The following is a 14649-nucleotide window of genomic DNA, read 5'->3' on the forward strand; positions in this document are numbered from 1 at the left end:
CTGGTCTGGCTTCCTGTTGCACGCTCAGTGTAACACTACATTGCTCAGACAATGGCCGTTTTCAGCTGAGGATGTTTACTGCTTGCTGCTGATCTTTCACTTTCTCTACCAGCTAGGCTGAAAGGACGACAGAGCCATGCTCAGTTTGGGTCTGCTAACGTTTTCCTGCACTCTGAGTTGAGCATTAAGAGCAGAATTGATGAATCACTTGCTGGATTGTTTGGTTTTTGCTGTTGCTCAGTGACTGAGTGAGCTACTCGAATAGAAGGCGCGGCATTCAGCATGTGCTCTTCCTGTTCTGACGTCACAGAGGTGGAGGACCGGGACATGAGTTGCGTGGTCTCCAGCCTGGTGCAGGTGATGTGTGACCCCCACTGTCGGACAATGTATGGTTTCCAGGGTCTGGTGCAGAAGGAGTGGGTGATGGGCGCGCACCGCTTCTACAGCCGCATTAACTACCACCGTGACAACGACAAGGAGGAGGTGAGCGGCCATTTTTGAACCCATTTATTTTTCCTCCTAACAAACACAGCCACAAGTTTCCAAAGCTCTTGGTTTCTAACCCTAGTCCCACCCTCACCCTTATTTTGCTTCTGTTTCCTCCTCCTTCACCTTCTGTCTCTCACTTCCATCATTCATTCATCTCTTCCTGTTTGTGCTCTAACTTTATTTACTATGCTCTCTCACTTGATCTTTCCTTCAAGGCTCCAGTCTTCCTGCTCTTCCTGGACTGCGTTTGGCAGCTGTGGTCCCAGTATCCCTCTCGCTTCCAGCTGACAGAAGACTTCCTGTTGGCACTGCATGACAGCGTCCACCTGCCACTCTTCTCCACCTTCCTGTCAAACTGCCAGCGAGAGAGATGCAAACGCTCCCAGGTACTGAACGCCCCCCTATATAATGATTAGTTCAAATAGTGGTGAAGTAATTGATTAACATGCAGTTGCTCCTCATTAGTTAGAACAGCAAATGCTGACTCTGATTCTCCAGATGATTGTAATGATGATGATGATGAGTAGGAAGATGTAGACTGCAGAAAACAGACATTTTCATAATAAATGACACCTCCTACCTCCGCTATACTCAGAATCTCGGGCAGTGCTACACGCCCGTCAACGGCTGGAGAGATGTGCTGCATCCAGATTCTTCCACAGATCCGTCTGACCCTCCACTGCCCCCGGTGTGGGACTGGTCCCTGCAGTACAGCAAGCCGAGACAAAGCCGTTTCACGCAGCCCGTGCCCCCGACTCCTCCGCTCCAACCGCTGCTCAACGGCAACCTCAACACCAACCCCGACAAACACAGGGTGAGGCTGGCTCGTCTACTGCATGGTGCAACACGTCCCCCTAGTGGCCGTGTTTAGAGTCTAGTCTGTGTTAAAGTATATCAGCAGAAATAGGTGTGGGATATTTTTGCTTTTGGTTGGACAGCGACACTTAAGACTTCAGATTGGATTCTACCTAAGCAGCAATTTGTAAACACACAAGTTTAACTTCAGGGCAGAAGAGAAGAAGAGCAGACCACCAGTGTGAGGGTGCAAGAAGAGCTGTTGCAGAGGTTTTCGCATGCATATTTTTAGTAGACTGATATCTTAAGAACTTGGATGTTTGCGTCATACCACTGCTCCTGCTTATGGTACTCGTTAAAGATGCAGCCACTTCAAACTCACTTGTCTTGATTGTCCATAATGGCCTTTAAACTATCTTCTCAGTTTACAGATGTATTATTTTACTTTTATCTAGATAAATGCAAATCAGTGGAATTAACCAGGAAAAGTAGAACCTGCAGGCTCCCAGAGAAAATGTCTTGCGACTGGAAGTTAAACCGCCAAATGTTTTCAGTTCAAATGTACGATTACTGTTGTAGGTGTGTTACAGTTTGCCTGATTCTGACCTCTGACATCTGCCCACCAGCTGACCGACGCCGTCCCGGGCTCAGTGTTTCTGCTCTCGCGGGGCACCTTCTCCTGTCCAACTAACCTGCTTCCGTGGCGCAACAGCAGCAGCAGCAGTTCAGGTGTTTACAAAAAGAGCCACCGGAGGGCGCTGTCCTCTGAGAATGTGCCTGGCCTGGAGAGACTGCTGAAAGCTTGGGCTCTAGTTGAGTTTCCCCAGGCCCTCACATCTACGTCTGGACCTCAAGGACCACTTGACCCCTATGAGCCCTTACTGCCCCTTCTTATGGGCCCCTGCATGGGCCTGTGGAGGGAGTGCTACCTGCGCGGGGCGCTCCATGCGCAGGTATGTCAACAGTCTGATGCAGGCATATAGAAATTATTCATTAAGAATGAGCGGGTATTGTTAGTGAAGCTTCATATGCAGTTTCTCTGTGCATTCGAATGAAGACCACAAAGAGTCCTGAATGTGATGATGTCTTCTGCTTAACACTTAAAGTTTCCAGCTATATTAAACAGAATATTATTAATAATGTAAATATAAACTAAAAGGTCAGTTTAGGAAAGAAAATGTATAAAACACTCAGTTTGAGCTGCACTATTCTAGTTCAAATATGGAGGACTGAAACTGCCAAATTTTAAATGCATCTCAGAGTGACTCAATTACATGTTAATATCTTACAAAATATAAATATAAAATGATTATTGGAATTAATAAATAAATAATTAATTCTGTTTCTATATGTTTATGCATTGACTTATCCATTTTCTTTATTTACAGTCTATTTATTTTTTAAATAATATATTGTTTCTGTTATTTTTACCTTTTAGTCATTTTTACTTTAATAAATTATTTTATTATTTTTTACATTGTTTGCATCTTGCTTGTATATTTATTTATTTATTTATTTATTTATGCTTCATGCAGTTGATGAGCGTTCATTCAAATGATCTCATGAGGTAAACTTTGCACTTGTTTGTTCATTGATGCCAAACTCAAAACAACTGGAACACATCTGAAGGTGATCAGCTGAATAAATGCAGCCAGTCAGGTGTGGCTGTTGTTTTTCTTTTCAAGCGCTGGTGACATTTAAAAAGTTGTAATCTACGTATACACAAAAATAACTGATTTATAAAATGAAATAACTAAATGAAATAAATTACCAGCTCAGTCAACCAGTAGGTGAAAAGCTTACTCCATGACAGCCTCGCTCATTTGCATAATGAAGCAGAAATTTTGGAAAAAAACAGAAAGAATAGGAGTAAATTTGTCAAACAAAAATAAATAATGTAAACCAAATACAAATATAAATACACACATAAATATTAAATGAAAGTTAATAATGGTAAAAGGAAATTAAAAAAATAAAATAAAATGATCTTACCATCTTTTTTATAACTCCTAATTTTATTATTTAAATATTTATCTAATTATATGATTTATTTTCTATTACTGTACTATTATTATTATTGAAATCTTGGCATATTTTAGGGCATATATGCATAACTTTTTGATGCCAGTAGTTTCAGTCCTCTGTATAATTATTATACTGTATCAAAGTTAAGTGTGTAAACCCGGACGTGGGTACCCGTGAACCTTCCTGAAGCCCCCGTCGCGAGCGCTGCACTCCTGTGTCCCGTGTTACATCCTCTCACTTCCATTCCGCTCCTTCAGTAGATGACGTCCTCTTTGATGCGAAGATTAGTCAGAGCAGTTATGAGCAGCTCCAAATATGGACATGGTTCAGCCTTTGTGATGTCTGTACATCAGCGCGTCTATCAGCGTCCCCATGGTGATGTTAAGAATAGTTGAGCACCGTGTGGGTGGGTGGGTGCCTGCAGCTATTTTAAAAGCACTGTGGAGAAATTCTGTCAGGCTGCTGAAAAACCATTTCAGGTTTCAGAGACAGTTTTGTTTCACACACTGCTGAATGTTCCCTTCAGGAACACGAGTTCCTCTTCTTTCTTTTGTTAGAAGCATGGATTCATTCAGGCATTACTCAGTGTTTGTGGTCTGCATAGTTCACGTATTAAACAAACACCTGTTAGTCTCTGTGTTTTTTAATAATAATAATAATGATAATGCATTTTATTTAAAAAAATAGCACCTTTCAAAGCACCCAAGGACTGTTTTTATCTGAAGAACACACACTTCAGGATAATTAAAAAAACACTTACTACAAAATTCAGACTGACTAGAAAACCACTCTAACTGGGTCAGTATCTATAGGTAGGGGGAAGCATTCGTTCCTAGGCTTTAGGGCTCATGAGGTCTTACCTTGAAGCGTTCCCTCACCATAGACTGCATATTCAATGCAAAGTACTGCTGATATACTTTACGTGTTTTTGTGACAAAAACATACAAAACCAACAACGCATCCGTCACTCGAAACTTTGCGGCATCTTTAGAGGCCTTTGCGCTGGACACACCTTTGTCCTGAGGCCTGGACCCTGACCTCGCTGGACAGGAAGAACAGGCAACACTCCGCTCCTCCCAGTTTAGCAGCATAGTTATTGTACAACAGCAGGTAGCAGCTCTGTGGCAGGTTTTTCCTACAGTAGGATGCAGATGTTGAACAAGTTTATTCTGGATTTTATTTGGAACCAGCTGCTAATGCTGGTATGTTTTCACTCCTACTAGTAGTGTGTTCATACATACCGTCCCAATTTCTTGTTTTTGCATATTTGTCACATTTATATGTTTCAGTTCATCGAACAAAGATACGCAAAGTCACACAAAGATAAACGGAGTAAATACAAAATGCACTTTTTAAATGATGATTGTAAAAAATGAGGTTTTTCAAACCTACTGGGCCTGTGTGGAAAAAAGTAGTTGCCCCCTAAACTTAACTGGTTGAACAAACCTTAACAGCAACAACTACAATCAAGTGTTTCTAAAAACTGACAGCGAGTCTTTTCGCTGTGGATCAACGGTGGCTCAGTCTTCTTTGCAGAATTGTTTCAGCCACATTGGAGGGTTTTTCAGCACGAACATCCTGTTTACGAACTATCTCAGTCACATTTATGTCCTGACTTTAACAAGGCCACTTCAAAACCTTCATTTTATTTATTTTTTTCCATTCAGATTAGACTTGCTGGTGTGTTTTGGATCATTGTCCTGCTGCACAACCTGAGTACTTTTGTGCTTCAGAGCATGAACTGATACCTGGACAATGTCCTTCATCAACATGTTTTTTAGCCTTTTTTTTGAGGTTTTTTGGACAGCGGTGGTTTTCTCCTTGAACCCTCCCCTGGAGGCCATTTTCACCCAGTCTCTCTCTTATTGTTGAATCATAACCTCTGACTTTAACTGAGGCAAGTGAGGCCTACAGTTTTTTAAATTTCATTCTGGGTTCTTCTGTGTCCTCGTGGATGAGTTTGAATGCGCTCTTGGTGTACTTATGGTAGGCTGGTTACTCCTGGGAAGGTTCACCACTGTTCCAAGTTTTCTATTTGTGTATGACAACGGGATTCAATGGAGTCCCAAAGCCTTAGAAATGGCTTTTTGACCCTTTCCAGACTGACAGATATCAGGGACTTTTTTTTCTGCACTGATGTTGTTTCTTTAGGTTGTAAAACTGAACTCAGCTTTCCAAAGAAATGTGATTAATCGGTTATGTCATGATTTTAAATGGGGTTTTGATCTGAAACTGTATGACAAATATGCAAAAAATAAGATGTTAGAAAGGGGACGACTACTTTTTCACAGCACTATGATGTGGTCACAATGTTCTGATGTCTTACAACTGCAGCTTGAAATACTGATACATAAATATTTTCTCCACTCATCTTTTCAGTAAGAGTTTCCTCTGGACAAGTTAGTGTCATTAATGGAAAGCAACAATGAAGGTCACTTTTAAAAAGCAGTTTTTAATACCTTATCATTGCTTTCATGCTTTTTAGTTTGTAGTTTTGGTCCCAGAAAAATGCAGGATGAGAAACCTTCAGATTGAGATGAGGTTGGATTAAAGTTGCTGAGCAGTCCCGTAAGTAAAACTTTCTTCTGCTTTCTATTCTCAGGCGTTCTCTCACCCCCTCTCTGCCAACCACCTCCACCCTGTGGAGAGGCTAGCGCAGGAGGTGCAGCAGCTCAAAGACAAGCTAGAACAAGTCTCCACCAGCACGGATCCTACCCCGCCCGCCGTGACAGCCGAGCCCCGGAGAGCCGACACCAACCTGAACCAGAACACCAACAACGGCACCTTCCTCTTCCCGGCGTCGAGGCCTCAGAGCGCAGGCGCTCTCAGAGCAGCACCCCTCCCTACCTCGGCCAACCAACACACCTCCAGGGGCGCTCCCGCCGCCTCTGCTCCACAATCCAGGCCTGCTCACAAAGACACGGGTGGCAGCAGCAAGCACACATTCCTGTTTGGGCACTCGTCTGTGATTGATGCACATCCTGACCAGCGATACTACTCGGCGTCCAGTAACGCCAAGCTGCCTAAGAGTAACGGACCCTCGCTAGCTTCCTGAGATCTGACCGTTTTCCACCCCGTGACCGGGTACTCTAACCAAATGACACAGACATGTCCCTCAGTGGTGCCACGAACTGAGAGGAGCAGACGTGTAATAACGTGTCCATAAGGCGATTAGAAACAGAGACATTGTGACGGACCACATTGAACTGAAGCTGTATGAAATGATCAGTGCAAGAGCTCTTTCCTCTGCTACTTATCACGTGTACTGTATCAAATAATGTGACAAGTCTTTTGTATATTTGAATAAATATTCCTTTAATTAAATTGCAAAGAAAAAAAGTCATGCCTGAAGGTGCTGAATGCTGGAAGTACACCTCACAGTATGCAGAAACCGTCGCCGAGACTATTTCTTTGTAAACTTCCTGATGTCACCCTTTAAGAAAGAGACAGAAAGCTTGTCGTTTCTATTTTTACCTTCTTATCCACGGGGGGGTTGCACTGACAGGGCGGAGTGGAGATAAATGTGTTAAGCGATGGGTCCTACAGGCACTTTTCAGGACGTGATCTAGAATGGACACACTTGAGCGTTTCAATGGATTTAACCTCTGACCTGTGTGCCCTTAAGGCTCCATGCCTCCAGAAGACTTTTTTTTTTAAGTTGGTAACTCTTAATGATTTTTTTCTTTGTTGCTGTTTGTTAACGTCAAATAGAAGATTAAATTATTGTTTGGAAAATAATAATTTCCAAAAACCGTCATTTTCTAACTCCAGGCGCTGCGACCAGTTGAATTTAGGGCATGAGCGCTATTTTGGTACCGCTGTGCTCTCATATCTCTCCGCTCACATGCACGCTGCTCGGGAGCAGCGAGAGGCCTATATTCAGTTTATGGTGTTATGTCAGCCTGGAGTTTTCTGGATGTTTCTGCAGTTCCTGCATGATGAAGATCATTTCAGGGCTTTAGTATGATATGTGTTTGTATTGATCGCTAATGGACATGTGGATACGTGTGATTATTTTCAACCAAAGTTGGTATTATTTGAAAATGTTTCCATCATTTTTATGGTGGTGAAAAAAAACAAACATAATTGTGCTCTTTTGGACTTCTGTACCTTGAGAAGGTAGCAGTGTTTGAAGTAAAGGGAGGCTCAGTTCCTCCTGTGTTTACCTTCTATTTGATCTCCTCACGTCCTGCCTGCTGCCGTATTAGTATGCAGTCAGCATTTAGGTCAAGGATTTGTCTGAAAAGCACAGAGGGAAGTATTTGGTCCTGCACCTTTAAATCCAAACAGTTTGCATGATGTGGGTGTCGAGTAGATGCACTGGCGTCATTCCCACGGATGAATGAATTTGCACCATTGCTAAAAGGGATGTTTAAAGTATCCATTATCATTATTCTTTCTTTTTAAACGCAGGATAACAGTTGTCAGATGTCCGTCTGATACCGGCCTTCTCTCATGTCAAAAGGTACCTCACTTGATAGCACTATGAATTATTCAATTGCTGTAAATATTCATTATGTCAATATTAAGGCATTGACTTCAGCTACAGTTTCAGAGCTTTCCAGGTGTGATGCCAATGGATTTGCTGGTCTTCTGCGGAAAAAGGGGAAAAAAAGTCATCGTTGTCCCGTTGCATGGAAGATCTAATTTGATCTTCAGCTCACACCTGCTGCTGTGTCTTTGTATCATTTCATGTTTTTGGTACTTACATTTGCCAGATGTACATATTTTTCTTTTTTTGTACTCGCATGTTTTGATCCCTGATAAATAAAAAGAGAAGTGTTACCAGCTCTGATTGTAATGACACGGCGTGCTCGTACACTGTTCACACAACCTTTTTATTTTTTAACAAAATAAATATTTACAATATGATCTGGAACACCTAAAAGTAGCACGGCACTGTACAGTGAAGTCGAGATTTCAAACCCAGCTGCATCAAACATACAGTCAGTGTGAAACGGCTTGAGAATCATGTGCAAAATGATCAGTACTTTCACAGGAAATGTTCAGAGTAACAGCGTCTTCTGACAGGAAATGTTAAATATACAAAATATCTACTCCGGTTCGCTTGTGTTCATCTCGGGTTTGGGTTATTTCTGTTTTTCAGAGCTCAGTAGAAAACCTGATAGGATAGGAAACCTCTCCATGATGTCGTGAAGTCTATGGAGATGCATTTGGGCACTTAAATCTATGCATGTTAATGTCATGCATTCTCAGACGTTTCACCTGATTAGCACAAACAACAGAGCAAGATGAAATAAAGTAGGATGACCACGACTCCAAAGTCAACAGGTGGCTTTCATGGCAGTGAATTTAAAAGTCAATCAGGTCACAGCTTAAGAAGTCCAGAGAGTCGGCATCACCCCCGTGAAGCGGCTTCACGTTTACCCCCACTGGCTGCCGTGCTCCTTCCCTGTGTATTGCTCCTGCAGGATGCTGTAGGGTCCATTGAAGTACCCGGAGGAAGATGGACCCAGGCCTCCCAGCTGCCGGATGGACTTGCACATGGGGCAGGGGTAGTCCGACAGACCCTCGATGTCCTCGAAGGCCAGGTTGACGATCTGATCGCAGCAGGGATCGCAGTAAAGATGCCCGCAGGAGAGGCGCTTGAGGCGGGCCTCGTAGGAGATGCAACACTGGCAGTGCGGCAGGTCGGGGCCCAGCGACAGGGAGCTGGTCAGGGAGCTGCTCTCCAGGCTGCCGGCTTGGCTGGAGCTCAACTTAGTGGGAGACCTGAGAGGGAGAGGGAACAGGACGTGAAGACAGCCTGAAAACTACACATTGCATCAAGCTGTTCAAAATAAAATATGATTGTTTAAATCGCAGGTGTAGATTTCAGAGGGATGAGATTTAGACCCCACGTTTGTCCCCTCAGAATAAAAAACACAAAGGCTGCAAAGACCTTACTTAGAAATTCCCCAAATATGGAGGTTTCCTAACTGGTGCTTGATTTGGTGCTTTTCTTTGCACAACAATTCCCCCATGTACTGGTAAAAAAATAAAGTTACAAAATTTGTTTTAAATTAAGAAAAGTAAGCTTTGATTCTCCTGGGGGAGGACATCCCATCTATTATATTTGATACTATTATACTCAACAACAAAGTGGCTTAAATTCTGTACTTTTTCAAGCCAAAGAACTAATATTTGCTGGTTCCAGCTTCTCAAATGGAGCCTGTCTAATTATGTGTTTTTCTTGAGATAAATAAAGACATTTCCATCATAAATGCAAAAAATGTTCCCGTTTTATGATTCCCATTTCTAATATTAGCTTTGTTTGCAGGGTAGAATGAAACATTTGAAGAAGTGACTCAGGATTGCGCTGGTTTCTGAGTCATGTTAATTCATTTTATAGAAATAATAAATCATTAAATACAATGCAACCCTAATCCAATAAATGCATGTAAATTCACAAAGCAATGTGTCATTTTCATGGTTCTTCAATGGCTCTTTACTAGTAAAAATCTCCAACTCAGAATTTTTTTTCCAAATTTGCAATGAATCCATCTCTTATACAGAACAAACCAAATAAAACAAGCATATATATTAGACTACACATACCAGAAATACTGAAAAACTACGACAAAAAAACATTTTAATGAAATATATATAATGTAAAGCCAGGTTGTTTTCCTTTGATTCCAAGCGTCCCAGCTGTGGCCTCACACACAACATCATCTCGTTGACCATCTTAATAGAAGGATTCATGTTAAAATAACAAACACGACAACCAATCAAGTTTTTATGAAAGATAAGAGCTGTAGATATAAGTAAATGGTGCTTTGATGACAAACCTAATTTCTTTGGGACTTGGCAAAACAAAAACAGGACAAATAAGTAGATATTTTGGCTGCTGGTTTATTTAAACCAAGACAGTCTGGGGGTGACAACTATTACTAGTCAAAGCCATGAAAACAGGACACGGCAGGTGTGATGGGATCAGGTTTTTCTGGTGCACGCTGAACACAGATGGTGTTGCTGTGCACACATTTGTTCCTTGGAAAAAACCAATAACTGGTAAAACAAGACTTGGTCACAGTTAGGGTGGAGTTAAGAGGATTGTGCAAGAACTTCAGTGTGTGCTGATACAAATGCGTCTGAGCCTCATTCCCAGCCTGAGTGGACAGCTACCTGTTAACCTCAGGTTCTCAGATTAGGACTTCTTCTCACTGCAGAGTGTGGAAATGCAAGCAGAAAAACAGGGTTTCATTTGAAATGTCGCTGGCAGGATTTCCGAGTTGTGTAACATGAACTGGCTTTCAGGAGGCAAAGCTGGAGCGATTCTGGAAACCTGTTGTCATAACAACTGTGAAGGACGGTATATAAAAACCCCACTCTGATGTGATTTATCATCACAACCTGATTTTAAAACGCCCTCTACGAGAAAACATTGTGCACCAGTGACCCTGTGTGGGGAGTAGTACACGATTAAGGATTAGACAGAGTGCTGAAATTCAGATTGAATAAGCGGACAGATTCGACTCAAACATCGGGCTGTGTTGCAAAAGCACGTCATAAAACCCCGAAACACGAACAGCGAGTGCGGCATTCTGTGGATTTGAGGCTGTGTCCTGTAAACCTGATGAAATTCAGGCTGATCAATCACCGCTCACCTTGACGACGCTGAATCTTTGAAGCAGTCGAAGCTGAAGGCTGCAAGGATCCTCCAGAGCAGATCCATGCCGGTTCCTCTCATGGTAAAATCCAAATTTCATCGACCTGCTTTCTGCCCAGCTTCATGTTTTTCCTTAAAAGCGGAGTCTCTTTAAATTGAGATAGAAACAGTCTTGCGCCACCCCCTTCTCCCTCCACGCGATTTTACACAGACGAATGAAAACGAGGCGCGTTCGTCCTCATCACCATTATCATCATCATGGCCATCCGCGGGCGTCTGAAAGGACGTAAACAACGCGCAGCTTTCATTCCAAGCTGCTGTGCGCGCTGCTTTCTGCTCTCGCTTTTCCTCCTCCGCAGAAAGAGGTGCTTCATTTGCATCAATCAGAGGCACACACACGCGCGCCTGACCCGATCTCACCAATGAGCTCAAAGTGGAGCAGGACACTGAAATGGCCTCAAAATACCTCGGGCTATAAAACAAACGGGTAATCTGGCACTTGCTGCTAAATCTGAACAAAACACATTCTCAGATCAAATCTGCAAACAGCCCCACGTGCCTGCAAGTGCTGCGTTTATTATGTTTATTATGCATTATAAAAATGTTTATAAATTTTTGTCCGTATTGAGCTTGTTGTGCAGTACATTAAAAGTGTGCACATTCACAGGAACAGTGTATTTGAAAGCTTCAAATAATTTTTATCTGTTAACTCAGATATTTTATCCATTTATCTTAAACAAAAGATCACATCTGTAGTTTTTTAATTAAAAATAGGTTTTTCTTTGAATTTAGCATTTTATTTAGTGGTGCAATGACACTGCCGGTTTAGTTCATGTAGGTATTCATTGTTTGGGTTCTTTTAGACATTTTCAGCAGGTTTTTGCATTTTTTCAGATTTCTTAACAATGAATACCATCTCCCTTTTCCAGAAATACTCCAGCAGTTCTTTCACTTAAACAAAACTACATTTTAACTGTAATGTTTTGCAGGATTTGGCCACCAGATGGCGACAAATATTTATTCTTAACCTATATGAGTCATACTTTAGTTACTGGTTGTTTCATATTTCATATTTGAGGCAGGCTTGGGGGGAGAACCTCTCCAGGATGCGACAAAGACAGAACATGAAGCGGAGGTCTATAAAAACCTATATAATTCCTTTTCAATATTACAACACATGCATTAAAATAAAATCACGACTGAACTGTGGTTTCACTTGAAACGTTTGCTGGTTGCAGATTCTGAAATAAAAAGGAATTATTTAAGAAAACAGGTGCCTGAATTTATTTTGTCTTTACACAAATAAAAACATCTCCCTCAGAAACTGATGCAGAGTTGCAAGTTGGTGCAGGCTCAGAAAATTAAGAGTCTGGTGATTAACATTTCCTTCTCAGAGCCACCAAATAATTTTGCTCATAGTTTTAAATGTATCAGTTTTCAGGCAACAATATAAAATAATCCAATAACAATTGTCCTGCTTACTTTTAACTAGAGCACCACACTTGTTCTCTAGTTCTACTGAAAGAAAGAAAACCCTTAAATTCTTTGTGACAGTTTGAGTCATTCTGTGGTTAATGAAGGGTTTCAAAAATAGACACAAGGTCCAATATATTCACACAGATGAGGGCTGCAGTCTTACCCAGGCCGCTCATCATAAGTCCCAGTGCAAGCTTGCATAGTCTGTGTTTCCTCCTGGAGTGATTCATACAGCTTTTAGTGTAATGAATTGCAGATAAGTGCTGCCAGAAGCACAACATTAAACTGGCCCTGACTGAGTTACTGTGTGCAGGAAATTTGATCCTGTTCAGTAATTAAATCGCACATGAACTGGCATTTTGTTACAGCAGGCAAAGAAGATGGAACTGAACACAGTTAGATTCATCAGCTGCAGACAGACACGGACATGCACATGCTCTAGAGCTGCAGCCATCTGCCTTGACTGGTTTGTTCTGTATAAGTGATGGATTCATTGCAAAAAATGGGGGAGAAGACAAAAGAGCAATTTGAGCTTTGGTTCAAAGGCTGGCCTTCATGTTTGAGTATCCACCATTGTGACAGTATGGTCATGTTCCCTGATGTTTGTGTTCCCTGTCTCTGACTGCGTGCTAGTTTTTCTAATATATGTCCAATTCTGTTTCTTTTTTCTACCTTTTCTCTCCTTCTGATTGTCTGCCCCTCTGTGTATATGTAGTCCTGTCTTTCCCTCTGTGTGTCCTCCTTCCATCTGTTGTCTGTGTCCCACATTTCATCGCCTGCGCCACCTTCTTGGCTTTTTTTGTTACTTTGTTTGGACTGTGATGATCGACTTTGTTAATAAAGCTCGTCTTTTATTTTGTCAGTCCGTAATCATTTCTGTCCAACACAATTATTAGGAGAACCTGGTAAATTTCCTAAAGGCTCCCTGAGAGCTCCATTTTCTCATAGATGCACTTCTCTTCATTGCCTTCGTATTATATTCAGAAGTGCAGTCTGCAGGCTTAACTGTGACTTCTAGAGTTTCCCAAAGCTGAATGGTAGGCAGAGCCTTCAGCCACCAGGTTGCTGAGAAACCAGCTTCCAGTCTGGATTCAGGAGAGAGAGAGAAACCCTCTCTAAGACCAGGAGATTAAGTACCTCCTAGCTCCTTAAAATCTCACTGACCTCAAGGGAAGGCAGGTAGGAGAATTCATAAGGATTTAGGAAAGACATAAAACGGTGCACTGAGAAACCGGACAACATTATGCTACGCTCCCTAACACCATGATGCCAGATGTGTACTGTTTTGAAACTACACTGTGCAGAAAATGGGCTACAAAATGCCCATTTTACTCACTGCAATGTCCTCTTAAGATATGAAAATACATCTTTTAACCTAAAAAGCTGCTGTATTTTGTAAAAGCGCACAGTGTCACTGAAAGTTGAGCACAGACGTATTTCTGTGGCCGGTCTTATGTCCTATGAAAGAGGAGAATATTTAAACGAATCTTCTTGTGGTGCAAATTTTTGTTTGCACCACAAGAAACACATCTGAAGCCTGACGTTGTTGTGATAATGACTTCTAGGGTTGTTTATCATTTGCCAAGGTGAGAACATCTTATGAGTAATGAGTGTGTAATTGTCACTTTTGGATGGGTGATTCATGGATTTGAGTGCAGTGTTAAAACTTTGGCACTGTCCTAAAACTCTTCCTCTCTCAGTTCTCATGCTGAGGGTTTACAGCCAAGCACCACTGAGTTCTGTTCCTCTGTTGTACTTTTGCTTTCTCTCTAATCCTTCCTCTCATTGATCTGGGCTGCTTTGCTGTTTTTAGAGAGAAAAACATTCCTAAAACCTGAGCTTACACTGGATTATTTTGTTTAGTAGGCCTACATCAGTCTCTTCCTCATCAGGTCTGATGGTGTTTGAGCCTCTAATTTGTTCTGCTTTTAGCAGAATGCTGGTTATTACTGAAGTGGACTTGCGGGGTCTTTGTATATCAAGTAGTAGTGCACTGTTACTAGATCACCCTGCGACTGCAGCATCACAATAATTTACACTGCTTGGTAAATCTGTCCCATATCTGCTGGATAGTAAGCCAGTGCAACTTTTCCTTCTCATTGTTTGGGATTTCTGTCCAAAATGCCATCTAACCCACCATCCATCTCTTATCCCAGGTAACCTTAAAAGTTGCCGTACAACAAGGGACCTTAATAATTCAAACCAAATTATACAAAACCTTGAATTCAATTTGATATCAGTTAATAGTTCAC

General features: G+C 41.8%; 2 protein-coding genes across 2 annotated transcripts in view; one reads left to right on the forward strand and one right to left on the reverse strand.

Moving 5' to 3' along the window:
* The window catches only part of mtmr11 (myotubularin related protein 11), a 38336-nt gene extending 30237 nt beyond the window's left edge, over positions 1-8099 (forward strand). Inside the window, exons 13-17 of the mRNA XM_085423853.1 lie at positions 311-483; positions 705-875; positions 1085-1303; positions 1911-2237; positions 5912-8099. Of these exons, the coding sequence (XP_085279979.1) occupies positions 311-483; positions 705-875; positions 1085-1303; positions 1911-2237; positions 5912-6364 (1343 nt within the window). The 3' untranslated portion in view covers positions 6365-8099. The remainder of the gene's footprint in view (positions 1-310; positions 484-704; positions 876-1084; positions 1304-1910; positions 2238-5911) is intronic.
* Positions 8100-8579: 480 nt separating this feature from the next.
* Positions 8580-11288, reverse strand: LOC146659878 (uncharacterized). Its single transcript, XM_085423854.1, has 2 exons — positions 10920-11288; positions 8580-9042 (listed from the first exon to the last, which is right to left on the reverse strand). Exons 1-2 carry the CDS (start codon positions 11000-11002, stop codon positions 8694-8696), a joined length of 432 nt encoding a protein of 143 aa, XP_085279980.1. The 5' UTR covers positions 11003-11288; the 3' UTR covers positions 8580-8693.
* Positions 11289-14649: the final 3361 nt, after the last annotated feature.

Source organism: Rhamphochromis longiceps, linkage group LG11 (assembly GCF_057381845.1).
Source record: "Rhamphochromis longiceps isolate RC_006_pf linkage group LG11, R_longiceps_female_GT1.1, whole genome shotgun sequence".
Lineage (NCBI taxonomy): Eukaryota > Metazoa > Chordata > Actinopteri > Cichliformes > Cichlidae > Rhamphochromis > Rhamphochromis longiceps.

Coding starts and splice junctions, on each gene's coding strand:
- LOC146659878 (XM_085423854.1), bottom strand. CDS start 11,002: ATGAGAGGAACCGGCATGGATCTGCTCTGGAGGATCCTTGCAGCCTTC. Junction 9,043..10,919: donor AAAGATTCAGCGTCGTCAAG/GTGAGCGGTGAT, acceptor TCTCCCTCTCAG/GTCTCCCACTAAGTTGAGCT.